At 43.9% G+C, this 19,203-nt stretch overlaps 1 protein-coding gene across 7 annotated transcripts in view; it reads left to right on the forward strand.

The window, feature by feature from the left end:
* LOC143282069 (calcium-activated potassium channel slowpoke-like) overlaps positions 1–19,203 on the forward strand; it is a 146,215-nt gene that overhangs the window by 81,851 nt on the left and 45,161 nt on the right. For all 7 annotated transcript variants that reach the window (XM_076587533.1, XM_076587549.1, XM_076587559.1 and 4 more), the window contains 3 exons: positions 5,463–5,614; positions 7,417–7,587; positions 18,023–18,114. In XM_076587533.1, coding sequence (XP_076443648.1) covers positions 5,463–5,614; positions 7,417–7,587; positions 18,023–18,114 — 415 coding nt within the window. The remainder of the gene's footprint in view (positions 1–5,462; positions 5,615–7,416; positions 7,588–18,022; positions 18,115–19,203) is intronic.

The following is a 19,203-nucleotide window of genomic DNA, read 5'->3' on the forward strand; positions in this document are numbered from 1 at the left end:
AGTGCTGCTTTTTGTTTTGTTTTGTTTTGTTTCGCTTATTTGCTTCGTGGGATAAACCAGGCCGGCAGGCAGAGACCGGAGGAACGTGGACATAGACAGCCCATCCACATAGCACCGCGCCTCCCTCGCGACAATTTGCATTTATTTGTTTGTTAGTTAGTTTCTTTCTTTCTTTCCTTCTTTACGTATATATTTATCTATTATCAATGTATTCCGTTTGGCACATCATTCAACTAGATACTGTTGACCTCCATCCTCCTCCACGCACGCACGCACGCACGCGCGCACACACACACACACACACACACACACACACACACACACACACACACACACACGCACACACACACAAAACAGACACACACACACACACACACACACACACACACACACACACACACACACACACACACACACACACACACACACACACATACACACACACACACACACACACACGCGCGCGCGCACACACAACACAACACAACACAAAACAACAACAAACACAACAACAACACCACAACACAACACAACAACACACGCGAGCGCGCTTACACGCACGCATGCATGTATGCATGCATACCTGTATCAGTGCCGTTTGGAGGTTTTCAAGTACTGAACAGCTAACGTCATTTTCATTTTCTCAAGAAGGCGTTTCTCTCTTCGGACAATTCTGTAAACGGTACTCAGCATGTGATAGCCAGATGTTTGGTCAGCAATAACCCAACGCGCTAATCAGGCCTTGAGTGCATGCATATATTTGTGTACCTATCAAAGTGGATTTCACCTGCAGAATTTTGCCAGAGGACAGACAATACTTACGTTGCCAATGGTTCTTTATCAGTGCGCCAGATGCGTGCTGCACAATACGGCACATCGGTTTACGGTCTCATCCGAATGACTAGGCGCTCTGTCTGATTTTCAAATCCGACTTGGGATTTCGAAAGGGCGGCAGCGGAAATTGAACCCCGCCCCCTATAGACGCTGGATTGGCAAACCGTTCTGCCAATTTCCTCCTTAATTAACTACTAGAACAACGGCAAAAATGAACACGACTACACTGCGCTTTTTTTTCCCTTTTGTGTGTGTGTGTGTGTGTGTGAGTCTTTTTTTTTTTTTTTTTTTTTTGGTCAATGTCTAATGCAAACTAAGTGCTGCTTCATTTCGTTCCGTTTCGTTTTGTTTGATTTTCTTTTCTCTCGTTTCTAATGCAAACTAAAGTGCTGTTCCGTCTCATTTTATTTTGTCTAGTTTTGCTTCATTCAAAGAATACAGGGGGGAAAAAACAGGGTTTGTTGAGATCGGAAGGAAGGGAGGAAGGAAGGAAGGACGGAGAAGGAAGGAAGGATGGGAGGAAGGAAGGACAGGAGGAAGGAAGGAAGGACGAAGGAAGGAAGGACGGAGGAAAGAAGGACGGGAGGAAGGAAGGAAGGGAGGACGGAAGGAAGGAAGGACGGGAGCAAAGAAGGACGGAGGAAAGAAGGACGGGGGGAAGGAAGGAAGGACGGGAGGAAGGAAGGAAGACGAGGGGAAGGAAGGAAGGACGGGAGGAAGGAAGGACGGGAGGAAGGAAGGAAGGACGGGAGGGAGGAAGGACAAGAGGAAGGAAGGACGGGAGGAAAGAAGGACGGAAGGAAGGAAGGACGGAGGAAGGAAGGAAGGGAGGAAGGACGGGGAGAAGGAAGAGAAGAGGAAGGAGAAGGAAGGAAGGACGAGGGGAAGGAAGAACGGGAGGAAGGAAGGACGGGAGGGAAAGAAGGACGGAAGGAAGGAAGGACGGGAGGAAGGAAGGAAGGGAGGAAGGACGGGGAGAAGGAAGGAAGGACAGAGGAAGGACGGAAGGAAGGACGGGAAGAAGGAAGGACGGAGGAAGGAAGGACGGGAGGAAGGAATGACGAGAAGAAGGAAGGACAGAGGAAGGAAGGAGGGAGGAAGAAAGGAAGGACGGGAGGAAGGAAGGACGGGAGGAAGGAAGGACGGGAAGGAGGAAGGAAGGACGGGAAGGAGGCAGCGAAGATTGAGCAACAGTCCCTGCTTCCAGAGCTGGCTTTTTTCTTTCTTCTTTTCTCTCTCTCTCTCTCTCTCTCTCTCTCTCTCTCTCTCTCTCTCTTAGCGACAATTCTGCTTTTTCTTCCTTTCTCGTTGTACAGCATTCATTCATTCACCCTTCCACCACGCAACCGTCCACCACCCGCTCTCTCCCTCCACCCGCTCCCCGACTTCCATTGAAAAAGACAGCGTGATTGAGTTGGGTGGGGTTTTTTTTGTTTTGTTTTTTTGTTTTTTGTTTTGTTTTTTGTTTTTTTGGGGGGTTATTTTGCTGTCCCCTACTCCACCATCCTGGCACCCACTTTTAATTCACTCTTCCAGCGGGCATCGTTGGGGGGTGATTTCGCGTTTTTCTAAGTGGGGGTGGTTATGAAGTAACATCGTGTGTGTGTGTGTGTGTGTGTGTGTGTGTGTGTGTGTGTGTGTGTGTTGAAATAACATCGTTTGTGTGTGTGTGTGTTTGTTTGTGTGTGTGTGTTTGTTTCTGTGTCTGTGTGTGTGTGTGCAAGCGTCACTTTTGTTTTTCTCTATCTTTATTGCCCTCATTAATTGAAAAAAAAATGCCCTCTTCTCTCTCTCTCTCTCTCTCTCTCTCTCTCTGTCTCTCTCTCTCCATCTCCCTCTCTCCGTCTTCTCCCATGTCCCTTCGTTCATTTCCAAGTATGATGTATTATATCCTGTCTGTCTGTCTGTCTGTCTGTCTCTCTCTCTCTCTCTCTCTTCCATCTCGACTCTTACATACATTTACCTATCATTTATGCCCCTATCATCATCCACACACGCACACACGTACACACACGCACACACACACACACACACACACACACCACATGCACATACACACACCACATGCACACACACACACCCCACATGTATACACACACACACACACACACACACACACACACACACACACACACACTTGCACAGTCAGACAGACAGACAGAGAAACCCGAACAAAAGAAGCAAGAGCTGTATGGTGTGTATGCATGCATGTGTGCGCGCGAGCTTGCGTGTGTATATTCACAGCGTGCGCTTTGGGGAAGGTATGTGTATACAGTCTCTCTATCTGTGTGTGTGTATGTGTGTGTGTGTGTGTGTTTCATCTCTGTCTCTCTCGCTCTGTCTCATCTCTGTGTGTGTGTGTGTGTGTGTGTGTGTGTCTCCCTCTCTGTCTCTCTCTCTGTGTTTATGTATGTATCTATCTCTGTATGCGCAGCGTGCTTGCCATACATGAACGACGTGTAAGTGATTTTGGTGGACGCATGCATTTACATGCCTTCACTTCGCCTTGCTCTTGCGTTCCCGGACCAATCCCATCCACCTTCGCCTCGCACTGCATTCTGTCCATCAGTTTCACATGACTATAACATAGAAATCCCATTTATTCTCGCCGTGCCTGCTGGTGACAGAGAAGAGATGCGTGATACAGAGGCGTTGTTACGTGTTACCTCTAGCTGATTTGTCATTTGGAGGAGGTGTCGTTACATGTTACCAGCTTGAATGAATGGGGGGGGGGAGGGGATTCTCTGCGGACGTTGCACGAGTCATCGACCAGCAGGCTGTCATTGTGGTGATGCTGTACCGTCGTCAGCGTTGGAGAGAGAGAGAACTCATTACGATGGTTGATGTGATTTGTTTCTTGGCTTGGGTGTTTTCGATGGGTTGGTTACAGGTGTGTGTGTGTGTGTGTGTGTAGGGGGTGCGTAGGTGTGAGTGTTTTTGTGTGGTGTGTGTGTGAGAGAGATAGAGAAAGAGAGAGAGAGTGTGTGTGTGTGAGAGAGAGAGAGAGAGAGAGAGAGAGTGTACTGTTCTTCTTTCGGTCTCTGTTTATCTATCTCTTTTCGTCTGTCTTTCTCTGTCTCTCCATCTCTTTATCCCTCCTCTGTCTCTCTCTCTCTCTCTCTCTCTCTCTCTCTCTCTCTCTCTCAATCTCTCAGTCTATCAATCCATCCATCTATCTTTCTCTTTAAGTAGTGAAGAGCGGTATGGTCAGTTCAGAAACGTTTTTAACTGTTCTGCAAGTGCTCCAACTAACGCTTGTTTACGATCAGAAGGATGCACATACTGAAATTGATAGGGACTATGGTTGTGAAGTACTAAACGTACCTATTTCTACAGAGGTAGTGAGAGGTGAAGTTAAAGCTCTAAAGCGCAATAAGGCGCCAGGGCCAGACAATTTGAAAGGTGGAATTTTCAAGACCAGCGTATAGCAGATTACACGATTTCTCGTTAACTTTCATTTTGATCATCATTTATTTTCCTGATGAGTGGTGCTTGGCAGCCATTGTACAAAAAATGCGATTCATTAAACAACACTGACAAGTGTAGAGGAATATAGTTATTAAACATTCGTAGAAAGTTGTACAGTTTTATTTTGAACAAGCGCATTACAAATTGGATAGAAGACAATAGTATAACTGGGGAGGAACAAGAAGGTTTTGGGGCCGATCACAGCACATTTGATCACATATTCACACTTCAAGCTATGGCCCAGAAACAGTGACTGAGACAGAAAATTGTATGTCACTTTCATTGACTTCATACAGGCCTTTCTTTGACTCTGTATATATGGAGAACTTGCGGAAAATATTGTACAGAAAAGGTTTGAATGGTGGTATTCTGAAAGCCCTGAAAGACATACAATATAGTACCGTGAAAGCAAATGTCTGCGCCGGTGGTGAGTTAACCGAGGCTTTTCAGTGTCCTAGGGGTTTGAAGCAAGGGGAGGTTTGTTCACGGTGTGTATATGTATGTGTGTTAGGGGACGAAGAGGTGGTGGGCGTGTATCAATGTGTATTTATTTTCCTGTTGTATTTTTTTCTGTGTTTATTTCTTCTCCTCCTGCCATCGTCGTGTTCGCCGTCGTTGTCATTTGTGTTCTTGTAGTCGTTAGAGCGAAGGTGTTTGCAAGACTTGAGCCTGGACTTTCTGGTTTAATTCGTCGTCGTCGTCGTCTTTAAGAGCATCATCACCATCATCTTCTTCGTCTTCATCATCATCACACGCGGATGTATTTTGCCCAAGATTTTTGAGATTGATTTGAAAGCACAAAGGTAGATCGAGATGTTCAGCATTGTCGTCATCATCGTTGTCGTCATATCATTTGGTATTCAACCTAACTATAAGTCTTAAGCTTTTGCATGCACTGGGTTTACTGCCATTTCCAAGCTCCTGTTCCATAATCACTGTCATCGTTTGTTGTCATCGTCATTATCATCATCATTTGTCTTTGTTCTCCTGTCTTAGGGTTTTGTTGGTGTGTTTTCGAGCATCGATCCTGGCCCTCATTCATTGATTGAACAATTGAATATCATTATTGATACCATCATCGTCATCGTCATCTTTTAATGAAATAACCTTACCATTAATCCCCCCCCACCCCCCCACCCCTCTCTTCCTCTCCCTCTCAGGTCTGAGGTTTCTACGAGCGCTGAGGCTGATGTCGTTCCCAGACATCCTGACGTACCTGAACGTGCTGAAGACCAGCACCCTCATCCACCTGGCCCAGTTAGTGGCCTACTTCGTCTCGCTCTGGTTGGCCGCTGCTGGCTTCCTGCACCTGGTGAGTCATTCTGCTGTGTGGTTTGTCTGGCTGCGTGTGGCTGGCTGTCCGCTGGGTGTGGAGGGAAAGCGGGGTGGGGTTGTTGTGGCGAGAGAGAGAGGGGGGTGATGCTTCAGTGTTGGAGTATTGTGGTACTCTTTTTGTCACAACAGATTTCGCCGTGTGAAATTCGTGGTTGCTCTCCCCAGGGAGAGCGCCTCGCTACACTGAAGAGTGCCACCCATTTTGTTTTGTATTTTTTCCTGCCTGCAGTTGTTTTTTTTATGTTTTCCTAACGAAAATGTGTGTGTGTGTGTGTGAAGGGAGATTGAAGGTAGGGGTGCTAGATGTGTGTGTTGTGTGTGCGTGCGCGCGTGTGTTTTTTTGTTGTTTTTTCTCTGTGTGTGTATGTGTTATATATATATATATGTATATATATCTCTGTGTGTGTGTGTGTGTTGTGAGTGCGTGCGCGTGTCTGTGGGGGGGGGGGGGGGGTGTTTTTTCTATGTGTGTGTGCGCGCGCGTGCGCGGGCGTGTGTATGTGTGTGTGTGTGTGTGTGCGATGCAAATGTTTAATCTCCCATGCTCCCAGATGGAAATACACTCGTGAATATCAGGTTTAGAGAAGAAGAAGAAGAGAGGAAAGAAAACAGTCTACATTTTCGAGAAGAAAGCATTGTGTCCGCTTAACTTCAACCTTTAACTGAAGCGTCTATAAGCTGTAATGTAGCCTCTGGATGGAGTCTGCCCCGCTCTTTGTGACATTCAGCTCCTTCTGCATCATCCAATCCCCGGTGCATCTCCCCCGGTGGTATGGTCTGCACGGGTAGGGATATGACTGTGTCCCAGGGGGTGGGGGCTTGGAGGGCAGGGGGAAGGGGGGGGGGGGTGGAATCTATATTTAACTCTGCACCGAGGATGCCAGAACGGGGAGGGACGCAGGGATAATGTTGCGCAGCCTGGGAATCCAGCGCGTGACCTTTTAAATGTCTGGCATCGTTCCTAACCCTCTGCTCTGCTTACAACTTGAGTCTAGTATGGCAACTTCCACGTAGGAAAAATTTGTGTTTATTTGTTTGTTTTAAGAGTAAATGAAGAGGAATCTGTATAATAAGAAAATAAGAATACGGTGAAAGATGCTTGTGTGGATTGTCGATAAGATATGTTCGGAAAACGTTTTTTTTGAACGAATAGAATCTATGCATTTAAAAAAAAAAATAGAGGAAACCTGTTCGCTTGAGTTTCCAAAATACGTACAGCAGGTAAACTCGGCGGCGTTTTCCTACCGTTGCTGCAGTGGGACGTTACTCCATGTTTTAATTCCCTGGGCCGGGTTGTCTGGGACGATCTTTGCAGCGCTATGTTAGCTTAGAGTTAAGACTGCTCCTAAGTATATGGAGTTTACCGTGGAGTTAGGAACATTCTTAACTATAAGCAGACTTAGCGCTGCTAAGTTTCGCTCAGGCAACCCACCCCTGGTCTTGTTTGCAGAACTTATTTAGGAACATTCTTATCTATCAGCAAACTTAAGCTGCTAAGTTTCACTTTTGCAACCCACCCCTGGTCTTGTTTGCTGAACTAACTTAGGAACATTCTTAACTATAAGCAAACTTAAGCTGCTAAGTTTCGCTTTTGCAACCCACCCCTGGCCTTGTTTGCTGAACTTACTTAGGAACATTCTTAACTATAAACAAACTTAAACTGCTAAGTTTCGCTCAGGCAACCCACCCCTAGTCTTTTTTTGCTGAACTTATTCAGTTGTGATTGTGTGGCAGCCATAATCCATTTCCGCGGGGTTACCTCATTTCAATCTGCTGCAGCTGGAGAACTCAGGGGACCCGTTCTTCGACTTCAGCAACGCTCAGAAGCTGACGTACTGGGAGTGCCTGTACTTCCTGATGGTCACCATGTCCACGGTGGGCTACGGGGACATCAGCGCCTCCACCGTGCTGGGCCGTATCTTCAACATCGTCTTCATCCTCACCAGCATCGTGAGTCCTCCCCTGTGGACTGTTGTCTTGTGTGAGGTGGCTCTGTGTGTGTGTGTGTGTGTGTGTGTGTGTGTGGAGGGGCATGAATGGGAGAGATCGTGCTGAGAGGGAGGGTGTGTGTGTGTAGAGGTGTCGATTGTTTGTTTGTTTTTTGTTGTTGTTGTTGTTTTGTTTTGTTTTTGTTTTCTTTTTGTTTTGTGTTGGTTTGTTTTTTGTTTTTGTTTTTTGTTATTGCTGTTTGTTTTGGGGGTTGTTTTGGGGGGCGGGTTTTTTTGTTGTTGTTTTTTTTCGGGTGGGGGGGGGGGGTTGTTGAGTTGTTGTTTTCTTTTTGGGGGGAGGTGTTTGTTTTGTTGTTGTTTTTCATCCTCAGTTGCATGCTTCTCAGTGTTCTCAGTGGAACACATATTTTCTTTCTTTTCCTCCATGTGTTTCGTTTTCCTTCCTTTCTTTCTTTCGTGGAAAGTTCTCTGCACGTGGCTTTCTTCACTGGTCGAAAACAGACTATACTCATCAACAGGAAAAAAGGAGAAAAGAAAACAAAAACCAACACGCACAATTCTTTTTCGTTTTGATGGACGTTTTTGTTTTGTTTTGTTGTTTTTGTTGTTGTTGTTTTATGTTCGACTAGTCCTCACACGTGTCTGGGTTTTTCTTGATCTAGTGTTTGTTGCGTCATATGGTAAGTGTCACTTCCTTCGAGCGTGTGTACACGTGTGTGAGTGCGAGTGTGGCTGTGTGCCTGCGCATAAAATTATGCATACGGGCCTGTGACAAACACGTTTTTTTGTGGTCGGAACTGTATAATACAAATTTATGAATTCCTAACGCGGGTCCAATGCTTCTGCCAGGTCAACTTTCATTTCCCGCTCAGAAATACAATGCAGAGGCGTAGAAGACTTTTTTGTAGATGCTAATTCATTGTTTCCGATTAAGATAACAGGACTGATATAATGGTAGTTTCATTGGGATGTGGGGCATTGGGGATACCAGATAGTATACGTGTAATTATAAACGTGTGATATGAATGTTTTTAAGATTGTGAGTGGAAAACTAGTGGGTTGCATTACATACATAAACTGACCCCCCAAATTTTCTACAACAAGAACTTTCACTTGTATCAGCTCTAACTACTCTTTTACTCCGTCTGTTTGTTAATTGTTTCACATGATCTATTCTGTGTAACCAATTGTCTTCTATATGTTTAGCCATCTTATCTGACTCAAAACAGATACTTTTGTTTTCAGTTCACAGCAAATACTGGTATATGTTCCTCTTCGTTTTGTTTACTTATTTTGGCGCCTCTGTTTTATGAGGATTAGATTTAAGACCCGATAAACGTCGGACCAGTTGCATATTTCTGTGATGTTCTGATATCTTCTTGATCCATGGAACAATGTGTGTCATCAGTCATTTGTTTTAATTTAATAGGAGCTGCATGTCTCTCCGGAGAAGTGAGTGGTTTTATTCTATTACACTATTTCTAATTTCAGTGACAAGTAGTTTCACAACCAAAACGAAAACAAGAGGAGAGAAAGGGCAGCCTTGTCTAATCCTGCATGAAACACAGAATGGCCCAGTAATGCAGCAACCATGGTGTTGTTTTTTTAGGCATGAGTTTTTGTTAATCAGAACATAAATCCATTTATGAAAATCGGCACCAGAGCCAAATATATCAAACGCGTAAACGTTTAAGAAATAGAATTGAAGGCTTTAAGATAGTCGCTTTCTAGTAACCTGTTTTGTTTGTCCGTTTTAGGTAACTGATCACATCATCTATTGTTCGTATAATTGTAGCGATATTTCTGCCTCAGATGAAATCCACTTGATCATTGTTTACTAATTTACATATTACTTTTCTGAGCCTCTATGATAAAACTTTTGCTAATATTTTGTTGTCGGAGTTTTTCAGAGTTACATGTTTCCGATTATTGAAATTGTTATTATCTAGATATTTACCTTTGTGTAACAAAATAATCACTCACATTTTTTAGTGTAAGTGATTACTCCTTTATGAAATTACCCGACGAATGAATCTGTATCTGTTCCACTTATCTGTTCCAAGAGAATTTCATATATTCCACAGTAAGTCCGTCAGTTCCGTGTGCTGTGCCATTATTTACTTGTTTTCTGTCATTTTGATTTAGTCATTGCATGTTTCTTCTATAGAAACATCTTCTTCACGTGAACAAACGTCGTTTACAATTAGACGTGGAAACGTTAACATTTTCTGCAGCAGTTCTTTATTTTTATCATTAGTGTTATTATTATTGTTATTATATAGTTCCGTAACGAAGAAAATATATTCGTGTAGTGTGTACATCTGATCAGTAACAGTTTGGCCAGTGTCTTTGCTTGATTTTCTTACAGCCTTTCTCTTTCGTCTAGTTTTTTTCTAGTTTACAAAAGGTTTTTCGTGTTGCGTTTATTTTCTTCAATCCATTATATTATCGACCTGACCTATGCTCCTTTTGCTTTGTTGAGGTGAACATTTTCTAATCAATGCTAAAACTGCTTCTTCAGTTCTAGTGTTTTTGTTGTTTTTTGTTGTTGTTGTTCTTTTGTTGTTTGGGGGTTTTCTCTTTTTTTTCTTCTTTTTTTTACTGGAACATATTCTTTTTATTTTAACTGCTTTTCTATATTTTTGAGTTCACTTAATTCTTTGCAACGTCTTTCTTTTTTCAAATCAACAGCAATGCAAAGTCTTTCTTTTTTCAAATCAACAGCAAAAGTTTTAACACCATCCATACATTTTACTTTCCAAGAAACGTCTCCGTTACTGTAATCCTTGGAGGATTTTTCAGGAAAGTCGTTAGTTTTTGGAGAGATAACTGTTTGGTTCCTTAAATATATGTTACTGACTTTCAAAAAACTGGACCTCACAGTATGCAAATTCGCTGGCACTGCGCTTTGTGTTTGCCGTTCTATGAAGGGATGGAAACATACTTACATTGTCAAAACACGCAAAAATGCATCAGGTCTTTGACATAAAACAGTGGTCTAGTAGTCGAGCGATGAAAGGGTTGGTTCAGCTCCAGATGTGTTCCTCTTGTAAACTTTGGAATGTTCTGCAGGTATCTGAAGACTTGATCATTAATTCAATGAAATAATTTACTTGAACACAGTATACACGCGGTTGATATTCGCGAAGAGAAGACAGTTATATTTACAAATCTCGCTACGGTTTTCTTTTATTTTGTTCAAGGACAAAGTTTTCTTGGAGGTGGAGGTGTTTGGTGCACATGCATTGCAGTTTTTTCTGTCATTTTTGTGACTGAGAGAAATAGGATTCTGTCTTGTTCCAGTTTCAGATAAACATTTCCAGTGAGCTTTTTGAAAACTACTATGACCTGCTTTATATCAAATAGACGCTTTGTTCTGAAAGAGTTTTCTCCTCACTGTTTTTCCAAAAGAGTTACATTGTTAGTTGAGTGAGCTTCTTGTAAAGAAATTATAACATAATGTTTATATAATGAAATATCTTAAACAATCTTTTAAATCAAATTTTCTGTCCTCGGCACTCTAACATCAACCGATTTTTATCCATTTAAGAAGACTGCATTCGATTCTTCATATTTGACACATCGTAACACATTAGTTTCTTCGTATTTGACACGTAACACATTACTTTCTTCATATTTGACACATTACACAATTTAGTAACACCATACATTCATGAAGCAATTATCACAGTCCTGCCACCTGTAGTCCGTGAAACAATGCGAGGACGTCATCGTCAAAGATCTGTACATGAGAGAGACGAGTGTTTCAAGTCGCTCGAGTGTTTTAAGTCGCCTGCTTTCTCGTCTACTTTATCTGAGTCCTGCGGCGGACAGTCAGACATCCTTCTCTCACGCCTTGCCTGGTGGTGTCCGAGGCGCCCGAGCTGCTAGCAGGTCTCCGCTGACCGCCGACGATTGGGCGTCTCCGACCGATGACGAGGGGAGGTGCTGAATTGTGGCGGCAACGGAAGAGCTGTTTAACAGGCTGTCGGACGTTTGTTTTGGGTCAGGTTGCACGAACGATCTTAGAAGCTGTAAGTTCGCTCAACGCTACGAATGTTCCGAAATACATGGAATTAGCGTAGACATGGGAAAGGCGAAGCAAACTGGGCGCTGCTTGGATCGGTTCTAGAGCCCAGCCCTGGAAGGCCTTGCGTGTACGAAGTCACACTAAGTTTGCTTCGCGTCAGGAACCTTCTTCTGTCTGTGGAATTAGCGTTGACATGGGGAAAAAATAGTCTTAACGCTAAGCAAACTTACCGCTGCAAAGACCGCTCATAGATGCAACCCACCCGTAGTCTGTTTAGAGTTGTCCTTTTTTTCTTTTTTCTTTTGTTGTTGTTGTTGTTGTTTGTTTGTTTGTTTGTTTTTTGGGGGGTCCCCTCTTCTTTTCTCCACTCTTTCGCCATTGTCTCGTGTCTTTCTCTCGCCACTCACACTCTTGGCCTCATTCCTTGATTGTTGGGAAATGAAGACCTCTCTATCTGGGTCCCCACGTTCACGTCCTGATCAAAGACATCGCAATTTGGGTCCTCACGCTTATGTCTTGCTCGAAGACCTAGCAACCTGGTTCCTCATGTTCACGTCCTGATCGTTGCAGGCTTTACACACAACGACGTTATGTACAATGTGATTCGTGGTGGTCTTTCTCCAGAAAGCTGGAGCACATTGGTGTGTTGTTGGTGGTGGTGTTTTATCTGAGCAGTTTCTGTTCTCAACAGGCAAATTTTGGTACTCAATACAAGACCTTAAGCATCTTTTTTTTCTGGAAGCACTATGGGAACACACTATTGAAATCTCCTTTCAGTCAGTAGAAGCCAGTTTATTGTAATTGTCTCCTTTCTGTCTTATCTTTCTGTCTCCGTCTGGCTGAGGGGCCTAGCTCAAAGCCAGCCTCAGTAAAAAGACTTGGTTTGTTTACTTTGTTGTTTTCTTGTGTTGTTGTTGTTGTCCTTTTACGTGTTTTTTGTTGTTGTTGTTGTCTTTGTTGTTCAGGTTGTTGTGAGAGGGTTTGGGGGAGGAGAAAAGGAATAAAGCAATGACAATAAACACTAGTGTATTCAGAGAGAGCTGGTTCCTGTGCAGAGACCAATCAAAGTGCTTTCAGGCCAGTCGCCCACACCCACGAACGCATTACTCGGATCCAGAAGGATTTGAAAAGTCAGGTAGCTGAACTGGAAAATGACATTTAAAAGGAAAAGAAAAAGGAAAACGTTCGTGCACATGATCGAACACATCTCTGGCTTGGGGACAAGGATCAACAAACCTGAACCCATTGACCGCTGTTGGGAGTTGAAGGTTAAACAATATGAACGTATGCGTTTCGTATGTTATAAAACCCCCGAAAACGAAGTATGGCTGCCTATATGGCGGGGTGAAAACGGTCACACACGTAACAGCCCACTTGTGTGCATATGAGTGAACATGAGAGTTGCAGCCCACGAACGAAGAAAAAGAAGAAGTATGTTATAAAGACATTAGAAGTAAACTGAGCGTTTTCGTTTGGTGATTTTTACAAACAATAAGCTCTCTCTCTCTCTCTCTCTCTCTCTCAAAATAATGTAATAATAGAAATGGTGCATTTGTATGCATGAAGTGCTTTTTAAATGTAGACCATCGAACACCTAATGATTTATTTACGGAGAACTGGGTAGGTATCCAATTTATTTGAACTTGTATGTGAAATGTGTAAAATACTGGCTTAAACATAAAAGAATGGATTAATTTAGATAGACCTTTAAGGCCTGCAAGTTATTGCGAAACTTAGATAGTAACGGTAAGAAGACATGGGCTTATAACATACGAAAATGTCTAAATTCGTACGAATTTGTGTTTGTTTTGGATAACCAAAGTGTCCAATGTTTTAAACTAAAAATAATTGATTGTAGGTGGCAGGACTAGCAGGACCATAATTATGTATAACAGTGATATATTTCCACAATGTAGATTTTTCAAGACAACGCACAAGATAGAACCTTACATTGGAATAAAAATAAGTAGATGTGTAAAGAGTGCTTTAAGCAAATTTAGATTCGGTGTCTCTGATATTACTTGCCATTGTTTTAGATACAGAAAAGTAAGTGAACAGGAACTTATGTGCCGTTTGTGCAGTCAGGCTAAAGAAGACGAAATACATTTTTTTTTTTTTGTTGCCCTGCTTTTCATGATCTGAGAGTGAAATTAATTCATTCGAAGTATTATACAGAACCATACATTTTAGGCTGAATATGTTGTTGTCACCAAGAAATGAGACAGGTCTTTTTAATTTAGCTACAAATAATTATGAAGCAAGCAAAAGGCTACGCACTGCAGTCTCGTAATATTCGTTTGTAGAGCTTATATGTTAATTGTTACCTTTGTTGGTTGGAGAGAATTATGTATTTTGCTCTTTTGTATTGGCCCCTTTAGTATGGGGCCAAGGCCTTATTCTGAATAAACATTCGTGTTCATGTCTCTCTCTCTCCCTCTCTCTGTCTGTCTGTCTGTCTGTCTGTCACACACACACACACACACACACACACACACACACACACACACACACACACACACACACACAGAGGAGGGGCGGGGGTCAGGCAGACACGAGACGCGTGCATCGAGAGAGGGAGAGAGAAAGGCAAAGAAAAAAACAATCCCTGACATTTGATGAGGGATTAAAGCACGGGAAGTCGCCAGGACGATATCTCCCAGTGATCAGTGACCTTGACCTATACATACCCAACAGCTACTGCACCACAGTCAGTGAGAACGGTGATGAAATCAGCGTCACGTGTATGGTGACTGTGTCAGGTTTAACTAGGCGACTGCACCGGCAAACAAATAAATAAACGAGAATGGGGCTCTTGCCGACACTCAGGTTTGGCCATTTTTGTTGTTGTTGTTGCTGTTGTTGCTGCTGTTTTCCTTTGACCTGCGGCCACTTGCTCACAGTGCCTTCATCTTGTGGTCTTTGTGGTGGTAGCTTCTGATTCTGAAGTTCACAATGACCCCCCACACACACCCCACGCCCCCGTGGGGATGCCGTGAACTCTTTCAATCCACGTCTGTCCGCTGTCTTGCTGGTCGATTCGCTTTTCTTTGTCAGGAAAGCCCTGAATTACCTTTTGTCTTTTCTGGCTTGATAATCAGGCACTCTCTCTCTCTCTCTCTCTCTCTCTCTTTGTTTGTGTGGGGTTTTGTTGTTGTTGTTGTTTTTTGTTGCGACCAAGAGGCGAGAGGTGTCCACTGGCAATGTTTGGTTCTTGTTATTATCTAACAACTAGTATCAACTGCCACCACACCACACCACACCTCACCACACGCCTCACCACACCTCACCACACCACACCTCACCACACGCCTCACCACACCACACCACACACCTCACCACACCACACGTACCGCAGCACTTCCGATTTACCCTGAACGAAAACTTGCACAGAAAAACATAGTCCTGCTGGGATCCGCTCTTCAAAGCGATGAACCTAACAGCGGGCATTTAAAATAACCTGTCCACGAACTGAAACCAGCCAAAGAGATGGTCAGTCCACACCACCCAACCGGCCAAAGAGATGGTCAGTTCACACCACCCAACCGGCCAGATAGCTCACACCACCCAACCAGCCAAAGAGATAGTCAGTCCACACCACCCAACCGGCCAAAGAGATGGTCAGTTCACACCACCCAACCGGCCAGATAGTTCACACCACCCAACCAGCCAAAGAGATAGTTCACACCACCCAACCAGCCGAGAGATAGTCACTTCACACCACCCAACCAGCCAAGAGATAGTCACTTCACACCACCCAACCAGCCAAAGAGATAGTTCACACCACCCAACCAGCCAAAGAGATATTCGCTTCACACCACCCAACCAGCCAAAGAGATAGTCACTTCACACCACCCAACCAGCCAAAGAGATAGTCACTTCACACCACCCAACCACCCAAAGAGATAGTCACTTCACACCACCCAACGAACCAAAGAGATAGTCACTTCACACCACCCAACGAACCAAAGAGATAGTCACTTCACACCACCCAGAACACCTCCCACCCAGGCCTGTAGGTTCTGGTTAAAGCCTCATACCCAGCAACCTGCCCCTCCAGTCAGCGGCACAGTTTCTGTGCATAATTCACACAGCGTGCAAATAATGTATGGCCGGGAGACACAGAGAGAGAGAGGAGGGGGGCGGGGGGGACCAAGGCCATTACACACACAAAGGGAACGCTGAAGCGTACTGACGGGACGTGTTTTGTGTGCATGCGCTCAGGTGTTCCCTCGGCGTAGAAAATATGCTTTGCGGAGCTGTTTGCATAATCTGAAAGCACTGATTCTTCCACTGACTAAAGGCGCCAGTTTTTCTGGGGGTTTTGTTGTTGTTGTTTGTTTGTTGTTGTTGTTTTGTTGTTGTTGTTGTTGTTTTGGGGGGTTAGAAGCTGTTTGCATGGATGCAGAAGAAAGCTATTCGTTGCCACGGGCAGCAGACGGCGTTCATTCATTTGTGTTGAGGCTTTGGCCTGATCTGTGCGGCACAGGTTTACGATGTTTTACAATGGCCGCACAGTTGATGGATGCGTGGTGTTTGGTTATTTGGGTGGTTGGTGGCTTGGTTGGCTGGATGACTGGTTGTGGATTGCTGGGATAGCCTTAGACTGGTCTTGCTGTCCTTGCTGTTTCCAAGGGAATTTGGTCTCTCAACTTACTCTGAGGTTGATTATAGAGAAAGACGGCATTTTTGTTGAACCTGTCAGATGGTCTCTGTCTTTGTGAGATCGGTCACATGCCCTTTCTCAGTCGCTTGGCGAAAGATTTCTCTGTGTCTGTATGAGACACAAATGTGTACGAGTGTTGTTTTGGTGGTATTTTCTTTTTCATTAAAAGAGACAAAGATATCATTTCCTCTTTGATAAAACACTGGAAATTGTTGTGGTGTCGCTCACACACTGATTTGTGCACGCGTCTGCACACAAACTCTCTCTCACACACACACACACACACACACACAGACACACACACACACAGACACACACACACACACACACACACACACACACACACACACCACACACTCATTCTCTCTCTCTCTCTCTCTCTCTCTCTCTCTCACACACACACACACACACTCTCTCTCACACACACACACACACACACACTCAGCACACACTCATATTCTCTCTCTCTCTCTCTCTCTCTCTCTCTCTCTGTCTCTCTCTCTCTCTCTCACCATATTCGGTCCGTTCATACGATCACCAACAATTTACTACAATGGTACAATTCTGAGGAACGCTCAATACATGCGTCTCAAAGTGTTTCATCTCGCTCTCTGCCCAGACTCACAACTGTATCACATGTGCATAATTTCACATCCTTTACATTGTCATTTGACAGTTTTGTGGGAGGGGGTGGGGGTCATTAGTTGCAGCTAAAGTATTTCACGTTGTGTTGGGGAGGCAGGGGGGGGGGGGAGTGTAGATAAGGGTAGCGTGGGTGGTATGCTTGAATGTTGAAGCGAGGGCAATGGAGACACTTGTTCGTGTTTGTCAACAATTGGTGCTGTTGCTGCTGCTGTTGTTCAGGATTGTTTTCTTTATATATATAAAATAAAATAAAAAGAAAATAGGGTTGGGTGTGGCGATGGGGGTGGATGACAGAGAGGTTGGAAGGGGGGGAGGGGAGTACGGTGGGTTAATCTGCTTGCTTTAGTTTGCCAGGGGTCGTTGTGTCTTCTTTTTCTTCTTCTCACTCGTCAGAAGGTCGTTGTGTTTGGAGCTGCTGCTGTTATGTGTGTTGTTGTTTTTTGTTGTTTTTTAACAGCTTCTTAATTTCCATTTTCATAACAGAAGACAACTGACATTAATACTTATAAAAGAAGGGGGAAAGACAAAACGGACGAAAACACGATGAAAGCAAAACATAATGATAAATATGTGTAGTATTCTAAGCAATACAACTGTGAATAAGTGTATGTATCATGTTTATAAGTCATCGAATATATGAAAAGATATCCATACCACCCAAAATGCCTTGTCTGCACTTATCTCAACATGTACACCCAAAAGAGGAGGGGAGGGGGGGTCACAATTTAGATATACACCAGAAACACAGCATCAAAACATTATGATAAAATAAATAAATCATCGTGGAAACAAAATCGGCATCATCATCACACACTATGATAATGATGATGCACTATTTCCGTTCTGTTTTTTTCTTTCTTTCTTTCTTTCTTCTTTTTTTTTCACTCCAGTCCATTTGTTGTCAAAGGTACTTTCTACCTGTCTTTTTGAAAAAATTCTCTGTTCATTGTCCTGCTTGTGTGTGTGTGTGTGTGTGTGTGTGTGTGAGTGAATACGCACATACGTATGCATGCGTGCGTGCGTGTATGTTTTCGGCGGCCAGCCACTTGGGTGCATTTGATTTCATGTGCGTGCTTTGCTTGTGTGCGTGTGTTGCAGGCTCTGTTCACCAGCTCCATTCCAGAAATAGTCGAGATTCTGGGCCGACGTCAGAAATACGGCGGGTCCTACAAGAAGGAGAGGGGCAAGAGGTGAATGAATGAATGAATGAATGAATAATTTTTATTTTAGGAGGCTAATAGATTAAACGTACATGCTTTTATTTCATCCAGCCCTCGAAAACAAACATATAAACGACAGCAAAAAGATAACAGTAACAATGTGAAAAGAAAGAAAGAAAAAAAAAAAGAGGGAACGGTGAACAAGCAAGAGAACGATCACAGAAACATATATGAAAGACGAGAAGAAGAAAAGGAGACAGTTGCATAGCTAGATGGATAGAGACAGACAGACAAAGACGAGAAGAAGAAAAGGAGACAGTTACATAGCTAGATGGATAAAGACAGACAGACAGACAAAGACAGAAGAAAAAAAGGAGATAGTTACATTGCCAGACGGATAGAGACAGACAGACAGACAAATAGGCAGGCAGGGAGAGCGACCAGAGAGGGAGAGAGAGGCGGGATTGTTCCTATATTTGTTCATTTTACAAACACGGTACATGTGAGAGAGAGGGAGAGAGAGAGGGGCAGGGGGTGGTGGGGGGTGTTAACCGGTCAGTGGGTTCGTTGGCTGACCACGGGCTATATTCCCGTGCACTGACCAGCAGCGAAATGATTCATGCCTTGTGGGACGTTCTCTGTCAGGTGGACCCGTGGCCCAGTGTTAATGCGCTGAGACTAGGAAGCCAGGGACCACAGTTTCCATTCCCCTGTAGAGACCAGTAGCTTTACTCCCCACTCACCCCCCACCACACACACACACACACACACACACACACACACACACACACGCGCGCGCGCGCGCTTCCCCAAGACTTAAAGTCGTGGTGGTCTGGCTGCTGGTAAATATGGATGAGAGAGTAAATCGACGTCCCGCGTGTGCAGGACGAACTTAGCGCACGTAAAAGAACCAACGGCAAGAAAAGGATTGCACCTGGCGAACTTTCTGAAGAAAAAAAAAACAGAATTGATAGTGAAACAAATACACTTGCAGACCAAAAAAAAAAAAAAAACCATAAGAAATAAGTATGCGTGGCGCTGTCCTGTGAGAAGGCTCTTTGTCCTCCAGAAAGAACAGTAAGTGTGCATTAGTGTTAACATGTGCGTGCAAATGCGTGT

Source organism: Babylonia areolata, chromosome 1 (assembly GCF_041734735.1).
Source record: "Babylonia areolata isolate BAREFJ2019XMU chromosome 1, ASM4173473v1, whole genome shotgun sequence".
Lineage (NCBI taxonomy): Eukaryota > Metazoa > Mollusca > Gastropoda > Neogastropoda > Buccinidae > Babylonia > Babylonia areolata.